This window comes from Caenorhabditis remanei, chromosome IV (assembly GCF_010183535.1).
Source record: "Caenorhabditis remanei strain PX506 chromosome IV, whole genome shotgun sequence".
NCBI classification, from domain to species: domain Eukaryota; kingdom Metazoa; phylum Nematoda; class Chromadorea; order Rhabditida; family Rhabditidae; genus Caenorhabditis; species Caenorhabditis remanei.
The window spans coordinates 8,951,978-8,978,564 of record NC_071331.1 but is presented as its reverse complement, the minus strand read 5'-3'; the positions used below and the strand labels follow the sequence as shown (position 1 = coordinate 8,978,564).

Genomic DNA, 26,587 nt, shown 5'->3' with positions numbered 1-26,587 from the left:
TTTCTATCCCATTTCGGTGCCACACCGGCTAACTCCCATTTACCTCGGCTAACTGCCATTTTTCACGGCTAACTGCCGTTTCCATCGGCTAACTCCCGAAACTCGTGGCTAACTCCCAGATAGGTGCCACCCACGCGCCAAAAATTACCTGAGTAATTAGTCGGAAAACCCAAACTTGAAGAAGAACGGAATACGTTAATTGTTTACTAGATTTTAATGTTTCGTAATTGTTTTATCTATCTCTCGAGTTCATTTTATGCTGATAATGTAGTTACACATGTCAAAATTAAATAGTCATTTTTCAGATATTCCAGCTACACAGTGAAGCAAATGTTTTTCTAGATTATCTTATAGTTAAGCATTTGTTATTGTAGTTTACTGTATTTCACTGTATTTCGTTTAAAAATGAGACTCTGTGAAATGGTAAAATGCATTCTATAAGTTTATTGTCAGATTGAAATAATTGCTGGTTTTTGGCTTTGTTTCTTTGTTTTGAGTGTGAACATTTATATTCCAATTCTTACCTTTTCAAAACTGCAAGAAGATGTGAATAATATGTCAAAAAAAATTTCGAAAAATTTTGTGAAAAAATTGTGCTCATTTTTTGACTCCGGGCCGACCGGGCCGGGCCGGGCCGGCAACTTTCTCTACCGGGCCGATATTTTGCAAGTATGGCGGTTGTGAAAAATGTACTGTTGATTTTTTTTCAAATCAACACTTTGAGATCATAGCGAAACAGCTAAAACTTTAAGTTACTTCATAAAAGTTGTGTATTTTTCCAAACAGTTTCAATTAGCTACTAAAAGAAGTGATGTCGGAGGGCGTTTTGAAAACTCCTCGAACAAGAAAAGTTTCCAAACGTAAATCTGTACATTAGGATTCGATCCTTTAATGCTTGTAAAACTTTTATTTGATCAGAATGTTTTGAACTCTAGTATGAAATATTGTTTCAGTTTCCAGACTTTTTGACTGAAGTCCTCATATTATATTGAACTTTTCATTTATGTCTATAAGCTTTTTAAAAATAATTCCCATCTCGAAGTACCCCCAAGAAGACGTGAATAATATGTAACATGGAACACAGAAACTGTTTATGGAACACAGAAACTGTGTTTCTTCCCTAATTTCCCATCGAAATGTGTGATTTTATAATTTATTTCTCTTCAGTTTTAATTGTGCTTTCTGTCGAAAAATGAACATTTTGACCACAGTTTGAACATGTTGTTTACAAGACACAAAAAGGTTCTCATTTTGCACATAAAACTATTTTCGCAAATTGAGATTAATCGATGAAAACCGTCCAAATACACATCATGCGATTGAAACGGAAAGTTTTGACGTTTCGATTTAAAAATATTTTTCTGTTTTCCTTATCTCAATGTTTATAGATGGGATAGTAACTATTGTACATTTAGTTTATACATTTTTCTCCAAGTGTTCAGCTTACTCAATCAAATTTTAGAAACAAACGACAAAATCCAAACATCCCGAAACAATGGATTCCGTTGGATTTCTATCCAAGGAAAACTGGCACAACTCAAATTATAATTAGTCGGAAAAGCTAAACTTGAAGAAGAATGAAATCCGTGAATTTTATACTAGTTTTTTATGTTTCGTAATTGTTGTAAAGTACGTCAATCGGTCGCTGATCTCGAGTTCATTATATGTATGCTGATAATGCAGTTACACATGTTAAAGTTAAATAGTCATTTTTCAGATATTCCAGCTACACAGTGAAGCAAATGTATTTCTAGACTATCTTATAGTTAAGCATTTGTTATTGTAGTTTACTGTATTTCACTGTATTTCGTTTAAAAATGAGACTCTGTGAAATGGTAAAATGCATTCTATAAGTTTATTGTCAGAGTGAACTAATTGCTGGTTTTCGGCTTTGTTTCTTTGTTTTGAGTGTGAACATTTATATTCCAATTCTTACCTTTTCAAAACTGCAAGAAGATGTGAATCAAAGCTGTGTTGTCTGCGATAAGTAGCATTTTCAGTCGTTAAATTTTTAGCGTACGGTAATCTAAAAATAATAAGTGAAGAAGTAAAATAACTAGGAAATGCTAAACAGAATATTTTCTTTCAGACATAACTAAATTTCAGTATTCAATTTCGGAAACTAAGAGCCACTCCTATTGGAAATGGATTTGTGATGTGTTTAACTTTTCCTCAAATGACGACGTATGTACTGTTTCAGATTTACGATAAGTTAATAATCTGAAAAGCACAGTGTTAAAAAGTATTTCTAGCTTTTTCGTTTTAAAGTTTTTTTTCGGATTTTGAAATCAAGATCAGGAAAAATCGATAATCAAAAAAATCAGCTGATCACTTTGAACAAAAAACTTATGTCAGTCTTACTGAATACTTCAGATATCTTTGAAAAAAAAGTTTATGCAAAACGGACTTGTTTCAGCTGAGATACATATGAAAGTATAGAGGTGTACTCACTTTTGCTGTATGTCTATAAGCTTTTTAAAAATAATTCCCATCTCGAAGTACCCCCAAGAAGACGTGAATGTATGGGAGTGTGTCGAGTGATTAGGGTAATTTATTTTCTTCTCTCTTCTTAATTGACCACTTTTATATTTCAGCAACGCGACTACATGAATGCAATTCCTAGAAAAAAATGAGAAAGAGTTCAGGAATGAATGAACTGAAGATCGCTAAATTTAGTCTTCTAAGGTTTGCATCAATTTGTATTTCAATAAATATTCAGATTTATTCCATCCTCATTTGAATATAATATTCGTATTAAATAAATAAATAAATCCGTGTGAAACTCTTATAAAATCAATGAAACATACTTTTTTATTAACGAGATCGACTGTTTCGTAGATGAAATTCTCAAAAAAAAAACTTCTGAATGGAAATCGGAGTTGTAATTTATATTGTCCAGCCGACTTTGTACAAAAGGAAATTGATGAAACAGCGGAACTTGTTTAAAATAAAGAAAAACACAGTTTTTTCTAACTTGTTTCTGCAAGTGGATAAAAATACTTATAATTTTTTGGGGCTATTCACCTCCAGAAAACGTTTTTTCCCTCGATTTATTTACCGGAAAAGTTTTTTAGCCGTTTTTCCGGTAAATGAATCGAGGGAAAAAACGTTTTTCCGGAGGTGAATAACCCCATTATAGAATGTAACACTCGGCGCAGAGAAAGTAGGTTTGCCCTTTTTAAAATTTTGAGAATTATCACAAAACAGTTTTTTTAGAATCCCACGAACTTCCTGATGAAACATTAAAACATTTGCTATTCACAGTTGAAAATCATGTTTCATGCGATCCATTAATGGGCAAGTCGCTTTAACATGTCATTAACGATTTGGTTGATATATTTAACTGTAGTCGATATTCTCTGTTTAAAATTCATAGATGTTTTGAAACAATATGAGATCACACCGTGAGGTTATATTTCTGGATAAGAGACCAGAACGAAAACTATTGTTTCCGAAAGCTGTTTTAATGACACGACAAAGAGTTGTATTAGTAAATCATCTCTATTTGGTATAGAACAGAAAATCTTCGAATCGTAGATCAGTGTAATTATGTTTATGCAATTATGTTAGATCAGTGTAATTATGTTTATGCAATTACGCAAGCTTGCAATGCTTCCTGATACAGAAAACGGCAAAGATTTCATTTGTTCTGTTTCTCGAATATTTTAAATTTTGTTTCATTGTTTTTTAATGGCTACGCAGGCTAACTTCTACCAGGCTATTGATTATAAACTGTGCCCATACTGTGCATCAATAAGCATAGTTCACAAATTTGTTTAATATTCTCATTGAAACAGAACATTGAGACTAACAGTATCTAGCCAAGAGTCTTTCCCACAAGCTACATTGATTCAATGTTTAAGATGGTTTTGAATTTTATTTCCCATGAATTATTCTATAAAAAATTCGAAAAAGTAACATCAAGAAAACAGTCTGAAAAAATGCATTTCGATCAATGCTATTGGTGGATTCACCCTTAGAAATATCTTAATAGTTTTTTGAAACGACATTTTTATTCAAGAATACAAAAATTCAGGAAGCCCAACACTTCAACTCTAGTTATGCCTAAGCTAACCTTCACTTTTTAGAATAGGTAATCGTATCTACATAGTGATAGCAGAACCATCATTTAAAATAAATATTCCGAAATATATTTGGAATATGCGAAACAGAAGTTCTCATATTACATGAAAGTATGTTTCACAATAATTTTAACAAAGTGGGAGCGGCGGTGACTGGGTGGTTTTTTGTGTCCGTGTACATCAGCCATAATTTTTTTCTCACATCGAAGTTTATTAGTTTGTCTTTGTGAGACATATGTAGTATATCAGCTTATACGTTCAAAATTCCATACTGTTTCATCATAATGGTAACGATCTTTGGATCGTGCCGATTATTGCTTCGTGTGTTTGGTAAATACGATTTTTTACCAACAGCAACAAGTAAAATGCAATACTTCGACGACATCATTTGGAGAGTTTGAATGTCGCAAAGCATTGGAAAGAGAAGTGAAAAGACATCGATACTGGAAGACCAAGGCAGTCAAGAAAATGAATTTCGACAAGATTGAAACATCTACAAGTATTCAGTACATTCTGGAGTCATTCACGGAAGCCAGATCGACTTCTGAAGCAAATGAGGCGGCTAACTTCGCAGCGATGAGTGAAGCTTCTTGCTCAATGTCAGGAGGCGGAGCGTTGAGTCCGTGGGATTTCGAAGTGATGCCGAATCAGTTATTTGTTGATCAGGTGAGACTTTGAAATTTGAGTTAGAAGTGTTTCAAAAGTTGCGTTTCAACGATTGCTAATTTAGAGGACTAAATTTCAGCTCTGATTTTTTAATGAATGTAAGTTTTTCAGGTCCGCGTCTTCGAAATGCCCGGTTCGAGTCAAATAAATTCGTGTTCTGCTTGCAATTCGGAGGGCACCATTCACTGTTTTCATTGTAGAGGATATGGAACAGACAAGTGCTCATCACAGCACCCTATCACTCCAAAATCTACTTTTAAGGCGTCAGCGAGACGGGAAACGCGTCAGAAGTCTACTGTGCGCATAACGCGATAAAAATGTTTTGAAAATGTTTTCACCGGAAAAACCAACTTTTCGGAGATTAAAAATAAGTTTAGGGGAATTTTCGTAATTTTTTTGCTATAAAACACCAAAACTTAACTGAATTCGGTAGAAAACGGCTGATTTAGTAATTTTGGTGTACTGTACAAAAACTTTTTTGCTATGCGCCTTTAAGCCTACAGTAAGAATTTGCACTGCTAAAGCGTCAGCAATGCCATGGGTCATTTGGATGCGTAAGGACCAGTGCTCATTACAAAATGTCAGTCATTGGAAAATATGGAAAATATCGGTTTCAACATCCTGCTATTTTACACCGTCTTTGGAATATTTATTCACTCATACGTATTACCTCGAAAAAATTATCGTAACTTTTCAGAGGAACCGGTATGAAGTCAGGAGTGGCGCACCCGGCTGTCTACACTCATCCAATGATCGCCACATTCCCACATGCAGATCTGTCACGTGGATATGCATCATCGTCGACTGGTCAGGCACGGTGGGTCTGGAAGTGGTAAGCATATTTCGTTCATGCTTTTGTATCTATTTTTGGTTTCATTTTATTGATTTGAATGTAACTTTTCTACTGTTTCGTGTGTGTTGTATTTATGTAGTTGTCTGGAGAGTTCCAATGCCTTCGTTGTTATCCAACATCTATAATTAAATGATTTAGGAAGCAAGTCTTACGGGATCGGAACCCCCATGCATTTCATGTCGAAAACTGGAGTACCACCACCTGGAATTGGTACCCATGATTTGTGTTATATGTGTCATGGAAGAGGAATAAAAGAGTGTCATCATTGCAAGGGAGGCGGGAAGAAGCCGTGTACTTCTTGCTCTGGAACGGGTTCGGTCAGGAATTATACGAGGATTAAGGTTTATTTGAGAGTTATATATTCGTGTGCGGGAATAGTGGAAAATATTCATTTGGAAGCAAGACCACATTTTGAAGCAGTGATTATACCAAACTTGCACAAGGATGTTACTAGATATAATTATTTTTTCGATACGCTGAAGCAATATTTCAAAATCTATCTATTTTGTAAAAGCACAACTTGAAACAGTAAAATGTAACTTTTCAGCAAAAACGAAAAATCCGAACACTACACGGAATGTGAGATACCTGAGAAACTACTATTGCAAGCGGAAGGCAAACGGATTTTCGAAGAGGAACAAGACTATGTGAGTATACTGTTCCAGTATCTATATATTACATTGGGGCTGTTGTTAAATTTAATTAAAATAACTTTTTCAGATCATCCCTATCTCGAAATACCGCCAAGAGGACGTGAATAATATGTCGAAGCTGTTTTGTGCACAACATCTTCAGAAATGTATGGGAGTGTGTCGAGTGATTAGGGATAATTTGTTTCATTCGGCCCATCTTTTTAATTAAGAATTGTTTTATTAATGTTTATGGAACACAGAAACTGTGTTACTTTCCTAATTTCCCATCGAAATGTGTGATTTTGTAATTTATTTCTCTTCAGCTTTTACCGTGCTTTCAGTCGAAAAATGAATTTTTGACCACAGTTTGTTGTTTAGAAGAACGAATGAGTTTCAAACATCTGGCGCAGAAAACTGCCTTCACACCTTAGATATTTAATCAATTTAAAAAAAACGTTCCGAATCTACATTATGCAATTGAAACGGAAAGATTTACATGTTTCAAAGACGAAATAATTTGCTGCTTCTAACCTCAATGTTTTGTAGTAACAGTAGTACATTTAGACTACGTATATTTTGTCAACTGTACAAGCTATTATATTTAACAAAATATTAGAAACAAAAGTCAACATCCAAACATCACGAAACAGTTCATTTCATTCAGAAGAAATTGACCAACTGGAATTATAATTAGTTGGTAAAATCAAACTTGAAGAAGAATGGAATCCGTAAATTTTCTACTAGTTTTTAATGTTTCGTGCATATTTTATTTATGGTTTTTCAATAGGAAGCTGATCCCGAAACTGCTCTACTACCTTTATTTCGGACTTTGATGATGAGCATGCAACAAGCATGTGGTTCTAGTCGGACCCTCTTCTTAAATCGATTTCCTTAAATACTGATACTGTAGTTACACATGTCAAAGTCAAATAGTCATTTTTCCAGAATGAGAAATTCAGCTACACAGTGAAGAAATTTTCGTTCTAGGTTATTCTATAGTTAGACATTAAGGAGTGCATTTATTGTAATTCACTGTAATTCGACTCCAAACAAGACTCTGTGAAACAGAAAATGCATTCAATAAGATGTTTATCAGAGTGAAAACATTGCTGGTTTTTCCCTGTATTACATAGTTTGAGTAATAGCATTTATTTTCGGATTGTAACATTTTCGAAACTGTTCTCGTGAATATCATGTCAAAGTTGTTTTGTGCTCAATATCTTCAGAAATATATGGAAATGTATCGATAGATTAATGTAATGAATTATCTTTTCTCTTCTTAGATAACTATTCTTCCATTTATCAGAAACACCATCAAAAAAGCTAATAAAACAAATGTTAACTTTCTCTGTGTAGTTGAAAAGTTTAGTTTCGTATTGACAGCTGAATCAAAACCATTCAATAAAGGGACCAACAACTGAAAAGTACCCGGTTGAGACAGGAATAATTTTTACTGCTATTTTTTGAATCTATGAAATCTCATAACTGCTACTGTTTCAGCTACAGATGAAAATCACAAAGATGTGTTTCTATTCAGTGTGAATTGTGTTCCATTCATTAATACACTGCCCGACATAAATATAGAGCCACTTGTGATTATTGACTACCTCTCAAAAATGATGATACTTCAAGAAGTTTTCAGAACGGTAAAATATACATTTGTGAACTGTCGCGGAATTAATAGGTCTCAATTCACGACCTAACACAATCTACCAAAGCCACAACGGCTCCAACATAATTACAACTGTCTCCACCAGACTACAACTCCACATTAATAATACACTAACTAACCTACGTGACCCTCCAACCGTCTGGCAATGCTAATTTTCTCGACCACAGCAAATACCCGTGACCTTGGCCTTCAATCGTGACCGCGTGCCCTGGAGATAACGATCTGCTCTACATTTTGGTGCATAAAAGGAAGAAGAATCGACCAGAAGTTCACTCAATCCGCTTCCTGTGAAGCCCTGCTACAACCTGCCGACAAACCGTCTCCGCATCCATGCCGCCTCCACCATCGACAGCCCCGAAGGGAACCGTCCCGAAGAAAGAAGATATGCCGCCACCGCCCATCCCAATGGACACTTCTGAAGCCACTGGCCTGAAGCCGAAGATCCCGCTTGTGAATGAACATGGTTGGTAACGTATGATACAGTGAATTACAATAAATGCACTCCTTAATGTCTAACTATAGAATAACCTAGAACGAAAATTTCTTCTCGGTGTAGCTGAGTTTCTCATTCTGGAAAAATGACTATTTGACTTTGACATGTGTAACTACAGTATCAGTATTTAAGGAAATCGACTAGAACCACATGCTTGTTGCATGCTCATCATCAAAGTCCGAAATAAAGGTAGTAGAGCAGTTTCGGGATCAGCTTCCTATTGAAAAACCATAAATAAAATATGCACGAAACATTAAAAACTAGTAGAAAATTTACGGATTCCATTGTTCTTCAAGTTTGGATTTTCCAACTAATTATAATTCCAGTTGGTCAATTTCATCTGAATGAAATGAACTGTTTCGTGATGTTTGGATGTTGAATTTTGTTTCTAATATTTTTTTAAATAGCTTGTATAGTTGGAAAAAATACGTAGTCTAAATGTCCAACTGTTACTATTATACAAAACATTGAGGTTAGAAGCAGCAAATTATTTTGTCTTTGAAGCATGTAAATCTTTCCGTTTCAATTGCATAATGTGTATTCTGACTGTTTTTTTAATTGATTAATATCTAAGGTGTGAAGGCAGTTTTCTGTACCAGATGTTTGAAACTCATTCGTTCTTCTGAACAACAAACTGTGGTCAAAATGTTCATTTTTCGACAGAAAGCACGATAAAAGCTGAAGAGAAATAAATTATAAAATCACACATTTCGACGGGAAATTAGGGAAGAAACACAGTTTCTGTGTTCCATAAACATAGAATATTCCTTTCTCATTTCCTAATGAAAAGTGTACTTTACTGATTGGAATTACATTCATGTAGTGACGTTGCTGAAAAATAAAAATAGTCAATTGAGAAGAGAAAAGGAAATAAATTACCCTAATCACTCGACACACTCCCATACATTTCTGAAGATGTTGGGCACAGAAGAGCTTCGACATATTATTCACGTCCACTTGGGGTACTTCGAGATGGGAATTATCTGAAAAATTTGTATTTAATAAAGTTTAACAATAGGTACAATGTAATATCTAGATACTGGAACAGTATAATAACATAGTCTTGTTCTTCCTCGAATATCCGTGTCCCTTCCGCTTGCAACAGTAGTTTCTCAGGTATCTCACATTCCGTGTAGTGTTCGGACTTCTCATTTTTGCTGAAAATTCACATTTTACTGTTTCAAGTTGTGCTTTTACAAATAGATCGATTTACCATTATTGTTGGTTTCGCTAACAGTTGTTTTGAAGACACTAACTGATAATTATAGTAACATCTTTGTAGGGTATAATCACTATTTCAAAATGCGGTCTTGCATTCTAGTCCACTACTACCCCAATCAATTTGAGAACTCACAAATGCACCTTAATCCTCGTATAATTCCTGACCGAACCCGTTCCAGAGCAAGAAGTACACGGCTTCTTCCCGCCTCCCTTGCAATGATGACACTCTTTTATTCCTCTTCCATGACACATGTAACACAAATCATGGGTACCAATTCCAGGTGGTGGTACTCCAGTTTTTGACATGAAATGCATAGGGGTTCCGATTCCGTAAGAATTGCTTTCTAAATTAGGAATTATAAGTTGCTATTGCGCCGCAAACAATGGAACTCTCCAGACAACTACAAAAATACAACACACACGAAACAGTAGAAAAGTTCCATCCAAGTATGAAAAATGAAACCATAAAAAAAGAAACCAAAATTGATACAAAAGCATGAACAAAATATGCTTACCACTTCCAGACCCACCGTGCCTGACCAGTCGACGATGATGCATATCCACGTGACAGATCTGCATGTGGGAATGTGGCGGGAATGTGGCAATCATTGGATGAGTGTAGACAGCCGGGTGGGCCACTTCTGACTTCATACCGGTTCCTCTGAAAAGTTACGATCATTTAAAAATCAATATGTAGGTATGGTTGAAGCAATATTCCAAAACCAGCGTAAAAAAAGAAAGATGTTGAAACCGAAGTTTTCAATATTTTTCAATGACTAACATACAAAATGAGCACTTGTCTGTTCCATATCCTCTACAATGAAAACAGTGAATGGTGCCTTCCGAATTGCAAGCAGAGCACGGATTTATTTGACTCGAACCGGGCATTTCGAAGACGCTAACCTGAAAAAAGTTTTGGCCAAATTGAACCCTTTCCCCATTGTTCTGAATTAGCAATCATTGAAACACAATTTTTAATAATTCCAACTCAAACTTTGAAGTTTCACCTGATCAACAAACAACTGATTCGGCATCACTTCGAAATCCCATGGACTTAACGCTCCTCCCCCTGACATTGAGCAAGAAGCCTCACTCATCTCTGCGAAGTTAGCCGCCTCATTTGCTTCAGAAGTCGATCTGGCCTCAGTGAATGACCCCAGAATGTACTGAATACTTGTAGATGTTTCAATCCTGTCGAAATTCAATTTCTTGACTGCCTTGGTCTTCCAGTATCGATGTCTTTTCACTTCTCTTTCCAATGCTTCTCGACATTCAAACTCTCCAAATAGAATGATGTCGTCGAAGTATTGCATTTTACTTGTCGCTGTTGCTGAAAAAGATTTATTCGCGAAAAACTTGTGAGCAATAATCAGCAGGATTCACAGATAATTATCATTACCATGAAACAGTATGGAATTTTAGACGGCGAACCTGATTTGCTATCTCTCACAAAAAATGTATGGCTGATGTACACGGACACTTATAGAACCACCCAGTCACCCCTCCCACTTGGGAAGTAGAAAAAAATTTAAAAGCCATCTGAAACATTGAATCAGTGTAAATGTGGGAATGACTCCTGGTTAGATTGTGTTACTCTCAATGTTCTGTTTTAATGAGAAGATTATATCAATTCGTGAAATATGAATGTTGATCAGCAGAACCCTAACAGTTAATTATCAACGATCAGGTAGAGGGGAGCTTTCGAATACCATAACAATTATATATTTTCAGCACTATACGACACAAATTATAAATGTGTAACATGGCAATAAGAAACAGAAAAAACAGAAAACAGAAAAAAAGAAAAATGAAACCTTTGTCAGTTTCTGAATCAGAAAGCATTTTCAGCAAAAATTTCAGTTTCAGGAAGAAATTAAAAGCTAGTTATCAATTAGTCCTAGTTTCGCGAAATCATGATATCTGTTCTGAAAATTAATTCTACTCCATTCAAACCTAAAGTTGCCCGCTCTATACTTGGTATTCTCTTATTTCAAACTTGAACCTGATGACAAAAATCACAATTGCAATTGTTCAGTTTCAGTCGGCTCCGAAAAATAGCCTGACACTGAAACAACCATTGGTTGGTTTATGTCAAACTCATTAATTTCTAGAAAGGTCGGGTTATTTCGTGATATGGAAAGAGGATCGTAACGACCTAGAAATCACCAAAGTAAAGTGAAATTCACAACATGCCACTCTCATGAACGAATAATGTCTAACTTCTGGCGCATCTCACTTCCCTTTTGGCGCATCTCACTTCCCCTTCCTTAACACCTATGTCAGACTCTCAAACTCTCCCAGAAGACCCATGGCTCTTGTCTATCTATGTCCTCTATCTGATAACTTTTTCTCTTTTACTGTTCCGTTTTGGAATGCCATTACCTACAATGTAAATATTTTTCTTTCTCCCTCACAATTTATTATTTTACTTGATTCCTCAATCACCCGGTTCTAATATTTCTTGCCCCCTTCTTGTTGCATAATTAACAGTTTTTTCTATTCCCTGCCTTTAATTGCCTAGTTCCTTTAATTCCCCTTGATCTCAATTCCATATTTCAGTTCTAACCCGTTGTAGTCATTTCAATTGTTTCCTTCCCCCCGTTATTCTTTTTATGACATGCACCTTATTAGTCCTATTTTTTTTTCTTTACTTAAGACTATCTCGTGAGGGATATGTTTCAAGTCTTCTTTGTATCTTATAGTCTCTTATCCCTTGAAGTAAATAAATAAATAAATAACTTTCTTTCCCTCAGATTTTTCATTTTTTTTGGAAAACCAAAATTGGAGAAAGAATGAAAAAAAACTGAAAATAGCGAAACTAATTTTTCTGTCTAAACACTAAAAATTTTCAATTTGCGTGTTCTGAACTTCACAAATTTATCTTCTGCTTCAGTTGTGTTTCAAAAAAAAAGTCTGCTATACAAATTCACTGTCTTGTCTCTATTATAAATTCACAACACTGCACCGCATGGCTTTAAAGGCGCATCTAATTTTTCGAACGGGTCTCGCAGCGAAAACTTCTTACTGTAGTTCATTTTAGTTATTTTTCTCGTTACTTTAGTTTTCTCTTCTCGTGAAATTGACAATAAACAGGAACTATTTAAAAAACCATTTTTTGAAATTGATTTTAGCTGACAAATTCATGAGAAACCCTATAAAATTAACTACAGTAAGTTTACGGTGCGAGACGCATTTGGCATGTTTCAAATTCAAAAACCGTACAAGTTCACTCTTTCTATCAGTAAACCCACAGAATATTAGTGTTCCCAATGAGCAAATTGAGCCTGAGACTTACTAAAACTGTGCTTCTATGTTTCAGAATTTACAGAGAAGTTTGATTTTTCAAGTAAAGTTGTTGTGAAGATTTGATCACTACTTATCTATCAAAGGATAAATATTTTCTGAACTTTTGTAATTCCCTCTCTTCCATTAAACGAACGAAATTCTTCTTTCCCTTTTTTCCCTATCTTTGAGATTAAGATTAATTCCGCACACTTTGTCGAGTCAATAAAACAACTCATTAAAACAGGAGTTTAAAAAAAGCTATAGTTTCAATATTTCATGAAAAAGTTATCGGTGAATATTGGAAACTAGTTGTATTCAGCATTTCAATTCCGGAAACTAAAAGCCACTCCTATTGAAAATGGATTTGTGTTGTGTTTAACTTTTCCTCAAATGACGATCTCTTTCAGATTTACGATGAGTTAGTAATTTGAAAAGCATTTTTGTTGAGAAGGAGTAATGGAATTTCTCTCTAGTCTTCTTCTTTGCCGCTCAAAAGGAAATCATTGTTTTTTTTCAGAAATTGGCAAGAATCAGTTCCCATGGATAATATCGCCGTACTGTAGATTTCTTTAAATCAACACTTTGAGATCATAGCGCAACAGCAGAAATGTTTCCATATTTCATACATGTTGTATTTTTTTCAAAATATCGTTTCAATTATTAGCTTTTATCGAAAACTTTGAGCTATTCTTGAATTTAATTATAAAGACATTTTCAGATAATTCCCATTTCGAAGTACCCTCCTCAAGAGGACGTGAATAATATGTCGAAGCTGTTTTGTGCGCAACATCTTCAGAAATGTATGGTAGTGTGTCGAGTGATTAGGGTAATATATTTTCTTCTCTCTTCTCAATTGACTACTTTTATTTTCCAGCAAAGCCACTACATGAATTCAATTCCAATCAGAAAATGAGAAAGGATTCAGAAATGGTTGTGGCAAAGAGAAACTGAAGATCGTCAATTTGAGTTTTTTCAGTTTGATTCTATATATCGTTTTATGAATATATTTTTAGATGTATTCCCCCCTCATCCAGTTTTCTCCCGAGAGTTAATAATTTTTCAAGGTTGTAGATGTATTATAATAACCTATCTTTTCCTACATGCTCATACGCACATTGACAGTGTTCTTGTTGTTTTTTAAAAAGTTGTAAGAGGGCATGGGCTACTCATAATCTTTTTATAAACCTCAATCCCATCAAAAAAAAAGATGATGAATATCTTCAAGTTTTCAAATTCCTTTTTTTCTCATTATCGGAACTGACAACTTCATCACCATCTGCATATCTGTTGCTTATCGATTTTGTCCAACCCACTTTATACAATAAGGAATTGCTGAAACTCGGATATTTTTTTAAATAAAGAATAACGCAGTTACACAAAAATACTTTTATGATTCATCCTTTTTTTTCTAACCAATAGAAAATGATCGTTTTTCAATTATATGGATTGCAAAATTCGGCGCAGAGGAAATCTTCACAAAATTTCAAAGTCGACTTGTTCTTTAAAATTTTTTTTGAAATATAATAAACAGCTTGTAGAATCCACTGCGAACTTCTTGATGGAACATTAAAACATTTGCTATTCGCATTTGAAAATAATGTTTCAAGTTATCAATTAATGAGCAAGTCGCTTCAATATGTCATTAGTGAGGTTATCTTTCTGAATAAATTACCAGAATAACAGCTATTGTTTCCGAAAGCTGTTTTAATGACACGACAAGGAGTTATATTAGTATGTAGTAGAGTGTCGTATCGCGAGACGATTCCAGCTGATTCCAGCATATTCTCGCAATCGTCTCGTTTTGCTCTGTCTCGTTTTGTCCAGCATAAAGTTCAGCATATTCTCGTTCAGCATAGTTCAGCAAAGTTCAGATCAGCAAAAGTTTAGTTACAGCATATTCCAGCACGTTTCATTTATTTTTCATTCCCGCATAATTTCTTGCTGGACATTGCGAGAATCTCGCGAGACGAACGTGAATTATTTTTCTGTGAGAAAAATAGAAAAATCTATGCTAAAGTGTTATTTCCGTGATCTTTCATTGTGAATCAAGTACAGTGTTCCTTCATTTTGAACTTTTTTCGAAGGTCACGGTTCTAAAAATGTCAATTTTGCTTTATTTTCAACATTCATTTTGTAAAAATCTGCATGAAAAAATGAGTAGAAACGTCAAAATTATATTCTTTTATACAAAAGAAGGACCACGTTTGTCTCACGAGATTCTCGCAATGTCCAGCATGAAATTGTGCGGGAATGAAAAATAAATGAAACGTGCTGGAATATGCTGTAAATGATTTTTTTCTGAACTGAACTTTGCTGAACTATGCTGAACGAGAATATGCTGAACTTTATGATGGACAAAACGAGACAGAACGAAACAAGACGATGCTGGATTCAGCTGGAATTCTCGCAAAGTGCTGTAACTGATTCTCGCGGGACGACACTCTAGTATGTACAGTACCGCTCAATAGGATATGAAGTTTTGGTTTTTGGGCCATAACTTCTTTCAAATTGGCCGTATTGCCTTGGAACTTTGGGAAAACATTTATTGCTGAGTTTCTGTTATAATTGATTAACATTCTGTAAAAAATCATGTTTTACAAGTTTTTGTAAAATTTTCGAAAATCGTGAAAATTCGAGAAATCGCAAATTTTTATTTCCATGACCGGTGTATCAAAAACAGGATAGAAAAGGTCTTGATTCTCATTTTTTGACCACCGGACCACCACTCTTTACTTGTTACTCATATCTCCCGGGCTGTCAAAGTTTGGTAGTGATAATATATGGAGTTTTACACTTCAAACCCCTGTAAAACTTGTATTTTTGTAGAAAACAGTACCAAATTTTGCAAAGCTATTGAGAAAAGTGTGAAGAACATTTACGTAACACTCTTTTTCTGATAGAACCTCTTAATTAATTTTTGGAGACCTCCAATCGTCAAATGCTATTCATCTGGTTTCGATGCCAAACTCATTCCGGAGCGAAATTATACATTTATCCGGTACCTTTGGTCCTAAGTCTTACTGATAAGAAACTACTGTTTAGCCATAAAGCTTCGCTCTAAATCATACAACTGTTTCAGAAACTTAAAAAAAAATACATTTTTTACTTCACTGTATGTTTTCTTTTAACAATCTTAGGAAAATTTTATTTTGCTGAAAATTGCTACTTGTTCGGAGAACTCAAAAACTTTCAAATGTTTTGTATGTTTTTTTACTAAACATTCCAGTTTCGAGGAGTCTGTTTCTGGGCTGACGGTTAGTTTGCAAAAGTTAACATTCGAAAACAAAGTTTTTTTTAATTCTTGACATAATTCGGAAAGATATTGAGTTCAATTCCAAATTACAATAGTCTTCTCTAGTACTGTTAGTTTTCATATAAACTGCGAGATTCTATTATTCGTTTGTTATGTTCTTCAATAAGTCAAAAGATGCGCGAGAAACACCTAATTCCATCTTCCAAACAGTTACAGAACTTTTGTAACATTAAAAATATTGAAAACATCGGTATTCATTCTCATCTATCACTTTATCCCCAAGAGTCTTCTCATTGAAAGTATTTTTGTCCTGTGTTCTATTTTTTTAACAAATTGTAAGTCTGACCTTTTCTTTTTAAACGCTTTTCTTGCTGTACATGAATCACTCACATAAAGTTTTAGATTTTTAGGTTCAAACGTTTGTGAAACTACCATGCATTATGACGTTATTTCAAACTTAACGTCTGCTTCAGTTACTTTTTGTACAGAGCTTCTTTTAAGTGGGACGTAGTTACAGTACTCAACTAGTTTCCCGTATTCACCCATAACTTTTTCACAAAATTATGATACAGTAGTTTTTTACTCCTGTTACAATGAGTTTTTTATTTGACTTGACAATATGTGAGGAATTATTTGTTCTCTGAAAGATAGGGAATTACAAAAGTTGAGAAAATTTCTATCCTTTGATACTCTCTAAAAACTCTATTATAACGGCACCACCTGTGGTGCTCAAAATTCATGGCTTGTAATCTCCAGAGATTGGTATTCACATGTTTGATATACATATTTGGAATTTTCAGTTGAAAACGCCCAACTTTGATAGGCTGTCATGGTATCGATTTCTGCACAAAGTTAATTTTTTTGAGTTGAAAGGAACAATTAGTTTCCAGTATTCACAGATAAATTTTTGATGAAATATTGAAACAGCAGTTTTTTTTAAACTTCTGTTTCAATGAATTGTTTCATTGACTAGACAGAGTGTGCGGTATTGTTATCTGAACAATTTGGGATCACAAAATGTGAGAAAACATTTATCCTTTGTTACATACTAGTAATCCGAACGACCGAACAACTTGACTCGACAACTCAAACTTATCTGTAAATTCTGAAACATAGCAGCACAGCAGACTTTTGCGGAAGGGATTTTTTTCTAAAACGGAAGTCTGAAGTAGATTTTATCGCAAAGATTCGAAAACCTTAAGAGAAGAGATTATAAAATTCTCAAAAATCTGGGAAAGTTAGTTTTTGGCAGAATAAAAGCCTAATTTCTGTCCTTTTAGAAAAAAATTTTTCGGGATTCGAAATTCCGAACAACTCTGCAATGCGACACAGCTCTGTCTCAAGAACTGTGATATAGAGCTCTGGACTACTTGGTTTCCAAACACCTGGTTTCACGATCCATATTTTCTGTTTCAATTTTACGTTTTCCGGGAGAGTTTTCTACAAGTGTCGCTGCTTTTATTCCTATATACATAGCTACAAAACTTTTGAGTCATTCTGAATACATAGATTAATTAATTCATACTTTCTATATTTCTCACTTCTCATCACTCCCCTGAGTCACATTTTCTAATTATTCAACTGCTCTTTTCTATCCACCCATCCACACATCAATAACGTCATTTCCCCCGAACGACTTCTTTCCCTCCCATCTCTTTCCTTTTTCTATCAATCAGCACCTCCCCGTCTTCTTCTGCTCTCTTCCTCACATAAGATTGCATGTCAACACCATTTGCCCCCCTCCTTTTCCAATCCAAAATTGTCTCTGTTTCTTCTTTTTCCCCTTTTGCGCTCTCTTCTTCCCCCCCTTCTCCCCAGTGCCTCATCGATTCATTCACTCTTTCTTCCTCACTTTACTCCTTTTCTTCCCCCCTTCTTCTTCTACTTTTTGCTGGAGCTGCTGACTGACGTGTGGTGGTGTTGTGGCGGAGCAGTTGTAGCCATTGCTTGAATTCGGAATTTATTTGAGCAAGGGTGACGGGGAGAGAGCGTAGACATAGACATCCCCCTTTTCTCCTCTTTTCCTCCCCAATACTTTTCGACGGGTCCCCCCCCCCCCGAACCGCTTTTGTGTCGATTTTTTTGTTCCCTTCCTTTTCTTTTTCTTTCGTTTTTTTTAAGTCGAACTCCTACTTCTTCTCCTTTTTTGTTGCTCAACTTTTCACGCGAACTGGGTAAATAGTAGGTTCCAGAAGAGCTGAAAAGAATAGGGTACTCCAGAATCCGGTTGAAAGTTCTGAGAATAGTGAAACTGAATTTTTCGAAAAAAGAGAAGAAGCGTATGCCTTCACTATTTTCATCCATTTTTATACTTTTATGATTGGTTTTATGACCCCTATTGTAGTTTTTCGCTTTTAGTGTAAACTGTTTCCCAGAAATTTGTCCCTTGAGAATATTATTACTGTTTCGAAAAGTAGATATTTTGGGGTCATTTAATTAATCCGCTAATTGATCAATAAAGTTACAACATATTTTTCGGAAAAAAATGACTATTTGTCATCAATTTTTTAGGATTTCATAATCATTCATCAGGTTAATGAAACCGAAACATTTCCTGTGAGAACTTCAAAATTTCAAGTTTTTTTACTGCATAAAAAAAAGTTTTTAGTTTCGGTGGTTTTGTTTTTAACTATTGATTTGAAGCTAACTCGATGCATACAATATGTCGGATGACTCATTTTTTGTGCAGTTAAAAAAATAGCTTCACAAGGTCGTAGTCCCCTAAAAACACGTATTTTCTGATTTAGCTCATAAAATTTTGAATGTTTCAAAAAGACGTTTAACTTTCTTGCTGATGATTTTTGATGATAGTTCGTTGTCTTTTCAAACCATTTTAAATCTCATAGATATTTTTTCTCAATTCAGCATTCTCGAAGACTATCCCCAAATTGTTTGTTTCACTAAAAACAGAAAAATTGTGTAGTTCTCCTCCCACCATTTTCTGATTTTATGATTCCTTGTTTCCTGCTAGCTATGGAATCTTCTTGAACACCTTTTATTTTGTTCTGTGTGGAAGTTCTAATTTCCATACTTGCAACGGCCCGGCCCGGGCCTTCGGGCCTTGCCGGGCCGGGCCGTAAATTTGCAAGTATGCTAATTTCAAAATCTGTTTTAAAGTTGATTACCGTAACATATCCGAATATTAGTGACAACTTCTTTCGAATGTCAAATCACTTATCTGAAACAGTGAATATACATGTGCATCAAGTTGCACTTTGACCACCGAAACCAGTAGAATTTTCCGGTTTCATTGCAAGAGTTTTAATCAGGAATATCTTTTTTCATTGATTCGAAAGCATTTTGTTTCTAGGAATATAACTTAACGACTACAATGCTAGATGGTTATTTTAATTATACTCTTCCTGAAACGGAACTTTGAACTGAAAGTAAAAAACTCGTATCCCAAAACAGGTACTTCGTTGTTTCACGTTTTCCAACCCACAATATCTGCTAGACCATATAAAAAGTATCTGATTGAAGCTCATGACCAAAACTGATTGTTTTGACTGTGACAATAAACCTATCACAATCATCTGTTTTTCCGTTTCATGACGTTTTCTAATTATTTACTCGTTCTTTTTCACCATTCATGTATTATCATCTTCAATACATATTGATTTTCAGTCATTAACCTCACCATATGGGCCAGCAGAACTCGGGATTCGTGGTCGAAATCGCTAGTCCGAGGCTTGGACGATTTCAGGTAGGATCATTATTTGGTGGCAGAAACAAGACAGTATGTTCAAAAAGTTATAAGCCAATTGATCAAAAAAATTTCAGTTAAATATATCTGATATCTTTGAAACACTAATGTTCTTTTATAGTGGAACTCAAAAAACCAACTATATTTATTTTTAAGAAGTCTGGAAGTCTGGAAAGCCTAGTGTTGATAGAATTATCAATGCAGATATTTGAAAATTGTTTCATCTGTCCCCTGAAACTGTTATCAAAAAAGTCGAATTTAGTTTTATAATAATAGAGTGTGATTTATTTTATGTTCACGTTCAAAATTTTCGTGTTCGATTTTATCTGATAGTCAAATAGCCCTTGTGTTTTTAACACCCACCAGTATTTGCGAAGTGCCACCCACAAACATTTTCTGTTTCTCGAAGAACAAAAAAACCGATTTAGATATTGGTTCTGATCTCTTAGTTTTTTCAAAGATGCAAATGGTTTCCTCTGCAAGAAAAAAAGAGATCAGGGATAAAGCGGTCCTATTTCGATATTAGTACAGTTTCATGAATACGAGATAAGCTTAATTTTTGTTTCGTTTCAATTCGATTCTTCTTAATTCATCGAAAAGTTTTAAACCAGCAGGTCCACCGAAAATGTTCTAGATTTTTCAACCTTCAAAATCGGCTCAGGTGCTCCAAAGCTATGCTCATAAACCTTTTTTCCGATTCCATCCAATTTACCAACAAACTTAACGGAGCGAGACCACCAACCAATCTTCTCTTTCATTTTATTCATTTCCTTTCTCTTCTTTCATCATTCCCCCTTGGGAAAATTGAAAAACCAGACCAATCTCATCTTCTTTCACTCCAATTTCCCTTTTCTCCCCTCATTTTCCATTTGAGCACACCACTACCTCAATCTTCACAGAGAAAAAAGGGGAGATTTATGATGAAAGGAAAGGGGACCGAGGCTATAAAATAATGGAAATCGTGGGAACTGAAAATAGCCAGAGGGGTAGAAAAGGGTTCAGAAAAAGTGAGAAGTAAAAAAAAACAAAAAACTAGGGTTACTGTCAACAAAATTCTACAGAAATAGAACATAGAAATTTTCACGAATATATGGAGACTGAGAAACTTTATCAAAATAAAATTTTTACTGAAAAATTTCAGGCGGTCCCTCAAAAAGACCCAGATGAAAGCAATCCGGAATGGAGGATTACTGTAAACCCGGCAGCCGAACTTGTGGGATCACCTAGGCTACGAGCACTTATCGACAGGCTGTACCATCATCAGAAGCTACTGACCGATTTTGATGCAAAGCAGGTAATGCAAACTTTTTGGAGCACTAGTGTCGGGTAATCTTCATGTTGGGTTATATGTAGAGATTTTGAAACTGGTTTCGATGGATAAGTTACTAAATACTGACTGGATGTAATAACACTTTCTTTTTCAACAAACTATCAAGAGTCCATGAAAAATTTTTATTTTGCTCTTCCCGTACTCAAACGAGTTTTCCAGATTCTCTCCGCCCTACAATGTATGGACCCTACCGCGGAACTCCTCCTCCCTCTCCTCACTGTTCTATCAAATGCAACTGCTTATCCATCGAATCAATTACTCATGAGGGAATTCCGACTGACAAATCGAGTGGTAGAGATGCTACCGGACTCAAAACATTGGCCGAGGTCTACCAGAGTAATACTGTTACAGTGCATTGCTAATATGGCAGTGTCGTCGGATAATATGGTCAGTCTGAGTCATTATGTTTAAGATTATGATGACATTTTTTTCGTTTCCAGGAGGTCATGAAACTTGCCTTAAACCATATCGTGTCCCGCCTGACATCAGAAGATGAGATGGAAGTCGTGGTTGCCATGCAAGCCCTCACCAACCTGTCAATCAATATTCGAAAAGAACAAATCCCAAAATTTGTCCCCGTGATTCCTCATTGCTTGAACCGGCTATGGATCCGTGGAGAAGTGAACCTGAATGCCCTTCGACTACTCGTAAACCTCTCATGCTGTCCGGATATGGTTCCGTATCTTCTTGGAAACAAATCAGTTTCTGGTCTTCTAAGGATTCTGGATACTGACAGAGAAGAAGTATTGATTAGGGCGGTGACATGGATTCTGTGTACGACGTCGGCAGTGGATGCATTAAATTTGACCTATGATCGGATAGCGGAGCATAATTTGGTAGGATTAATAAAATTTTTCTCCAATGCAAGAACAAAAATTTAGCTGAAATGTGCAGTATGGAAAACAGGCATTTTATTTTAAAAAAAATGTATTGCAGGACCCATTCCACAACCCATCTCACACTTTATTCTTCTCAATATACGGACCAAAAGGAAGAGAAGAATTGGAACTACAAGCGAGACATCTCACTAATCATTCGAATAAGGATGTGGCCAGTAAATCGGTCAGGCTACTGGAAACTCTAGCTAATGTGAGTTGGATTTTTATCGTCACTTAATAAATATAATGACCCAGCACATGTATATCGGTTCACTGAAACAGTATTCTTCTAATCCTCCCTTCACTTTTCAGGTTCCCCCGTTCCCAATGGCTGGAAATCATCTAAACCGTCTCTAACTCCATTGCTCCTTTGACTTTCCATTAACTATGATCAATACGTGTTCAACGAAAAAAGAAACAAGACGAAAAAACAAGCACTTAAAAGAAACAATTCACTTCGGTGGCACCCACCGGGTACTGATTGGAAATTTGACGAATTATTATTCGATGAACGAAAATTAAATAAATGAGATTCCATTGAAGATTTCTATTATGTTGTCATTAAATTAATGATAAATGTTCTGATTTTTTTGGAAAGAAAAACAATATACACAAAAATTATTATCAGTGACAACATACTGTCGAAACAGGAAAATTTATTGGAAAGATCAGATGTGGATTTCAATTCTCGATTTGTCAAAAATTTACTATTTATGTTTTTATCAAGCCGATGAACTATTAACATATATTCAACATTGAGTATTGCATTCTGTTTCCAAAGATACAAATTTCAGTTCCAGTAGTCGTGTTTCATTTTATTTTTCATAGTTTTTCATTCTATTCCTTAAGCTTCCAAAATTCAAAATTTTGAGATTCATTTTGTTAATCATTCGTCTGGAGCTTTCTCGTGCAAAGTCTAACACCCCTCTATTGGATAGCATCCATACTATCTTGCTCTTTTCCATTCCTCTTCTCAGTGACAGTTTGAAACAGTATTCGACTCCTCCCTACTGTTGACTTTCTTTACTGTTACCAATATCACCTTCCTTCATAGAGAGGGCTCTCATTTTCATATTCTTCTTTTTATCCTAACTATCTTGCAATTCTAATGTATTTACAAAAATGATGTTTGGAAGATTTTCAATAGAGTTAGTTCCGATAATCATTTTTTATGTTAATTTTTTTTCTTTTTTACGCGTTCCCCATTTTTACTGCCTCTCAGAGCAACATATGAAAGATAGATAACTGGGAAATCGCACACAGCACACATCGTTTTGTTCTGTTGTGAATGGCTGTTATGGGGACTTTGAAACAGTAAAGTAGTGGTGCTACCTCGAAACTTTCAACTGGAATTCAAAGTGAAATAAGAGAAGTGATGCGCCCAAAACTACAAGTATAAATTAATGAAAAATATAACCCCAGATTAAACAGTGTCCGTAGTTTTTCAACAAATGTCAATTCCACTCTCCCACACTCGTCTACAACTTTTGCGTGCACGAAAACGATTAGTTTATTCAAAATTTATGAAATTTTTGACACACAATCGAAACAGAAGAAAATTTTAGAAAAGTCCGATATCAATTTCGCTTCTCAGTTTAACATACACATTGATGAGATAATGAACAGAAAGATGGTAATACTGGTACTGTCTCGTGTTCCAAACACGGGCTGCTCTCCCTCCGATTCTTCTTCTGTCATTGTAGTGATGGCTAGTTTCTGAAGGTTCCTGGGATACTTCTTCTGATGACTCGTCTTCATCTGAATCTTCGGAGCTGTCTTCTTCGGAATCCTCTCTTTCATCATTTTCTTCTTTCGATTGGTTTTCATTACTACCGTCATCTGCATCGTTATCGTTATCATCTTCTTCAGTCACTACACCCTCCTCAATAGCTTCATCTGAAACAGAATTCTCCTCGTCGTCTTCATCTGAATCCTTGACGCTGTTCTCTTCAGAATCTGTTGCGTCATCATTGTCTTTTTCTTTCGAATCATGGTTGATCTCGTCATACTCTTCTTCCTGATAATCATAATCTTTTGAAACAGAATCTGAATTCAAACCACGTAAAGCATGTTCAGTATCCAATAGATATCTCTCCACTTCAGTCAATTCGTCCCAACTTTTCCGTCCCAGCTTCTCATAGTCGACCTGGAATTTATGTTTTGATGGATTAGAAAACAAAGGATATTAAAAACTTACAGATTGAATTGTGGCAGAATCATACCATTCATTAGTTTTCTTGACTATAAGGTTTATTCTGCGAGCAGTTGCAATTGCGAAGAAACCAAGAAAAAGGATAAAAACAGGAAGTAGTGAGCGCATTTTGAGCAAGTCGTCTTTCCAAGAGGAAGAGTTGCTAACCGTATCCAAGAGTGAGTATGCCTTCTGTTAGATAATACAGTATAATGGAAAACCACGCCCAAAATAGTATCACCCACCTGATTATGGAGACCATAGCGGCGATGGGAATGTGACATCAAAGGGCGGTCTTTTGTATCATGTCGTGGGAAGACTGGGATTGAGCTCGATGAGAATTGACATTTATTCCGTTCTCAGGACGTCATGAAACTTGCCTTAAACCACATCGTGTCCCGCCTGACTTCAGAAGATGAAATGGAAGTCGTGGTAGCCATGCAAGCCCTCACCAACCTGTCAATCACTATTCGAAAAGAACAAATCCCAAAATTTGTCCCCGTGATCCCTCATTGCTTGAACCGGCTATGGATTCGTGGAGAAGTGAACCTGAATGCCCTCCGCTCGTTAACCTCTCTTGTTGCCCTGATATGGTTAACCTCTCTTGTTGCCCTGATATGGTTCCATATCTTCTTGGAAACAAATCAGTTTCTGGTCTTCTAAGGATTTTGGACACTGACAAAGAAGAAGTTTTGATTAGGGCGGTCACATGGATTCTGTGTACGACGTCGGCAGTGGATGCATTGAATTTGACCTATGATCGGATAGCGGAGCATAATTTGGTATGATTTATGACCCCTTCTTATTAGTGCAAAAAAATTTAGCGGAAATATTCAGTGGGGAAAACAGGCATTTTATTTTAAAAAATATATATTTCAGGACCCATTTCACAACCCATCTCACACTTTATTCTTCTCAATATACGGACCGAAAGGAAGAGAAGAATTGGAACTACAAGCAAGACATCTCACTAACCATTCGAATAAGGATGTGGCCAGTAAATCGGTCAGGCTACTGGAAACTCTTGCTAATGTGAGTCGGATTTTTACAGTCACCTAATAAATATAATGACCCAGCACCTGTATTATCCGTTCACTGAAACAGTATTCTCCTAATCCTTCCTTCACTTTCCAGGTCCCCCCATTCCCAATGGCTGGAAATCATCTAAACCGTCTCTAACTCCATTGCTCCTTTGACTCTCCATTAACTATGATCAATACGTGTTCAACGAAAAAAAAGAAACAAGACGAAAAAACAAGCACTTAGAAGAAACAATTCACTTCGGTGGCACCCACCGGGTACTGATTGGAAATTTGACGAATTATTATTCGATGAACGAAAATTAAATATATGAGATTCCATTAAAGATTTCTATTCTGTTGTCATTAAATTAATGATAAATATTTCAATTTCGGAGAAAGAATAAATTCTAATTTGAACACAAAAATTATTATCAGGGATTTATTATCAGTGAAAATTATTATCACTGCCAAAACAGGATAATATGATGGAAAGATCAGATGTAACCTTCAATTCTCGATTTGTCAAATAAGTTGATGCGGCAAAAATCAGAATGTGTATAATATTGGTACTGTTTCGTGTAACAAACATACTTCTCACTCTGTTTTGCGATTTTGGTCTTGTCTTAGATAATATTTTTCCTTTTGCTTGTTCTCAGGGCTCTGAATCAAGTTCTTAGAGTTGGCGCATTTTACGAAAAAGCTGAAAAAGATTTTTTCAATGTTGGATTTTCAAAATTCCACTTCATTTTGTGAAGGAATCACTATTTAAAGGTGGACTAAACTCAACTCTGATATTTTCATAGAATAATGTATGAGTACCTGTGAGTTCATTTCCATATCGAAAAAATTTTAAAAATCGGTCCGAAACCCACTGAGAGCGATCGCCGGTCAGTTTGGGCATTTCGGTGGCCGGTGAAAAGTGGTGTTATGGCCCAGAAATATGACTTCGGCCGTATGTTCATTTGTTCATTTCCGTGAGTCCATTATCATATTGAAAGAATTTTTTAATTCGGTCCATTCCCCGCTACGAGCGGCGAAACAGTTTGGGCATTTCAGTGGTTGTGGAACATTCTAGAACTTTTTCGAAAATGTTGTTTTTTTCGAGTTTTCTTCGTTTTTTCTACCGTTTTTGTAATAATTCTATCAATTTTTGCCGTTTACTTTCAAAATTATTGAAAAAAAACAACAAAAATGAACGAAAATACCGACAAACTTTGAAAAAATCAACATGGCCGATGTCGAATTTCTAGGCCACCGAAATGCCCAAACTGACCGGCGATCGCTTTCAGCGGGTTCCTGACCGATT

At 35.5% G+C, this 26,587-nt stretch overlaps 6 protein-coding genes across 6 annotated transcripts; 4 read left to right on the top strand and 2 right to left on the bottom strand.

The window, feature by feature from the left end:
• Positions 1-2,522: 2,522 nt before the first annotated feature.
• GCK72_013010 (uncharacterized protein) lies at positions 2,523-4,760 on the top strand (the record flags this gene model as incomplete). Its single annotated transcript, XM_053729576.1, has 2 exons — positions 2,523-2,546; positions 4,437-4,760. The coding sequence occupies 2 exons, from the start codon at positions 2,523-2,525 to the stop codon at positions 4,758-4,760; spliced, it is 348 nt and encodes a 115-aa protein (XP_053584348.1).
• A 695-nt stretch (positions 4,761-5,455) lies between these two features.
• On the top strand, positions 5,456-6,462 carry GCK72_013009 (uncharacterized protein; the record flags this gene model as incomplete). Its single annotated transcript, XM_053729575.1, has 3 exons — positions 5,456-5,565; positions 6,149-6,248; positions 6,322-6,462. 3 exons carry the CDS (start codon positions 5,456-5,458, stop codon positions 6,460-6,462), a joined length of 351 nt encoding a protein of 116 aa, XP_053584347.1.
• Positions 6,463-9,091: 2,629 nt separating this feature from the next.
• On the bottom strand, positions 9,092-10,932 carry GCK72_013008 (uncharacterized protein; the record flags this gene model as incomplete). The annotated part of the gene is made up of 6 exons (XM_053729574.1): positions 9,092-9,229; positions 9,278-9,381; positions 9,790-9,963; positions 10,135-10,280; positions 10,401-10,522; positions 10,627-10,932. 6 exons carry the CDS (start codon positions 10,930-10,932, stop codon positions 9,092-9,094), a joined length of 990 nt encoding a protein of 329 aa, XP_053584346.1.
• Positions 10,933-19,797: 8,865 nt separating this feature from the next.
• On the top strand, positions 19,798-22,425 carry GCK72_013007 (uncharacterized protein; the record flags this gene model as incomplete). Its single annotated transcript, XM_053729573.1, has 6 exons — positions 19,798-19,860; positions 21,002-21,154; positions 21,350-21,577; positions 21,631-22,026; positions 22,127-22,279; positions 22,381-22,425. The coding sequence occupies 6 exons, from the start codon at positions 19,798-19,800 to the stop codon at positions 22,423-22,425; spliced, it is 1,038 nt and encodes a 345-aa protein (XP_053584345.1).
• A 1,204-nt stretch (positions 22,426-23,629) lies between these two features.
• On the bottom strand, positions 23,630-24,388 carry GCK72_013006 (uncharacterized protein; the record flags this gene model as incomplete). Its single annotated transcript, XM_053729572.1, has 2 exons — positions 23,630-24,214; positions 24,266-24,388. 2 exons carry the CDS (start codon positions 24,386-24,388, stop codon positions 23,630-23,632), a joined length of 708 nt encoding a protein of 235 aa, XP_053584344.1.
• A 398-nt stretch (positions 24,389-24,786) lies between these two features.
• GCK72_013005 (uncharacterized protein) lies at positions 24,787-25,438 on the top strand (the record flags this gene model as incomplete). Its single annotated transcript, XM_053729571.1, has 3 exons — positions 24,787-25,041; positions 25,139-25,291; positions 25,394-25,438. 3 exons carry the CDS (start codon positions 24,787-24,789, stop codon positions 25,436-25,438), a joined length of 453 nt encoding a protein of 150 aa, XP_053584343.1.
• Positions 25,439-26,587: the final 1,149 nt, after the last annotated feature.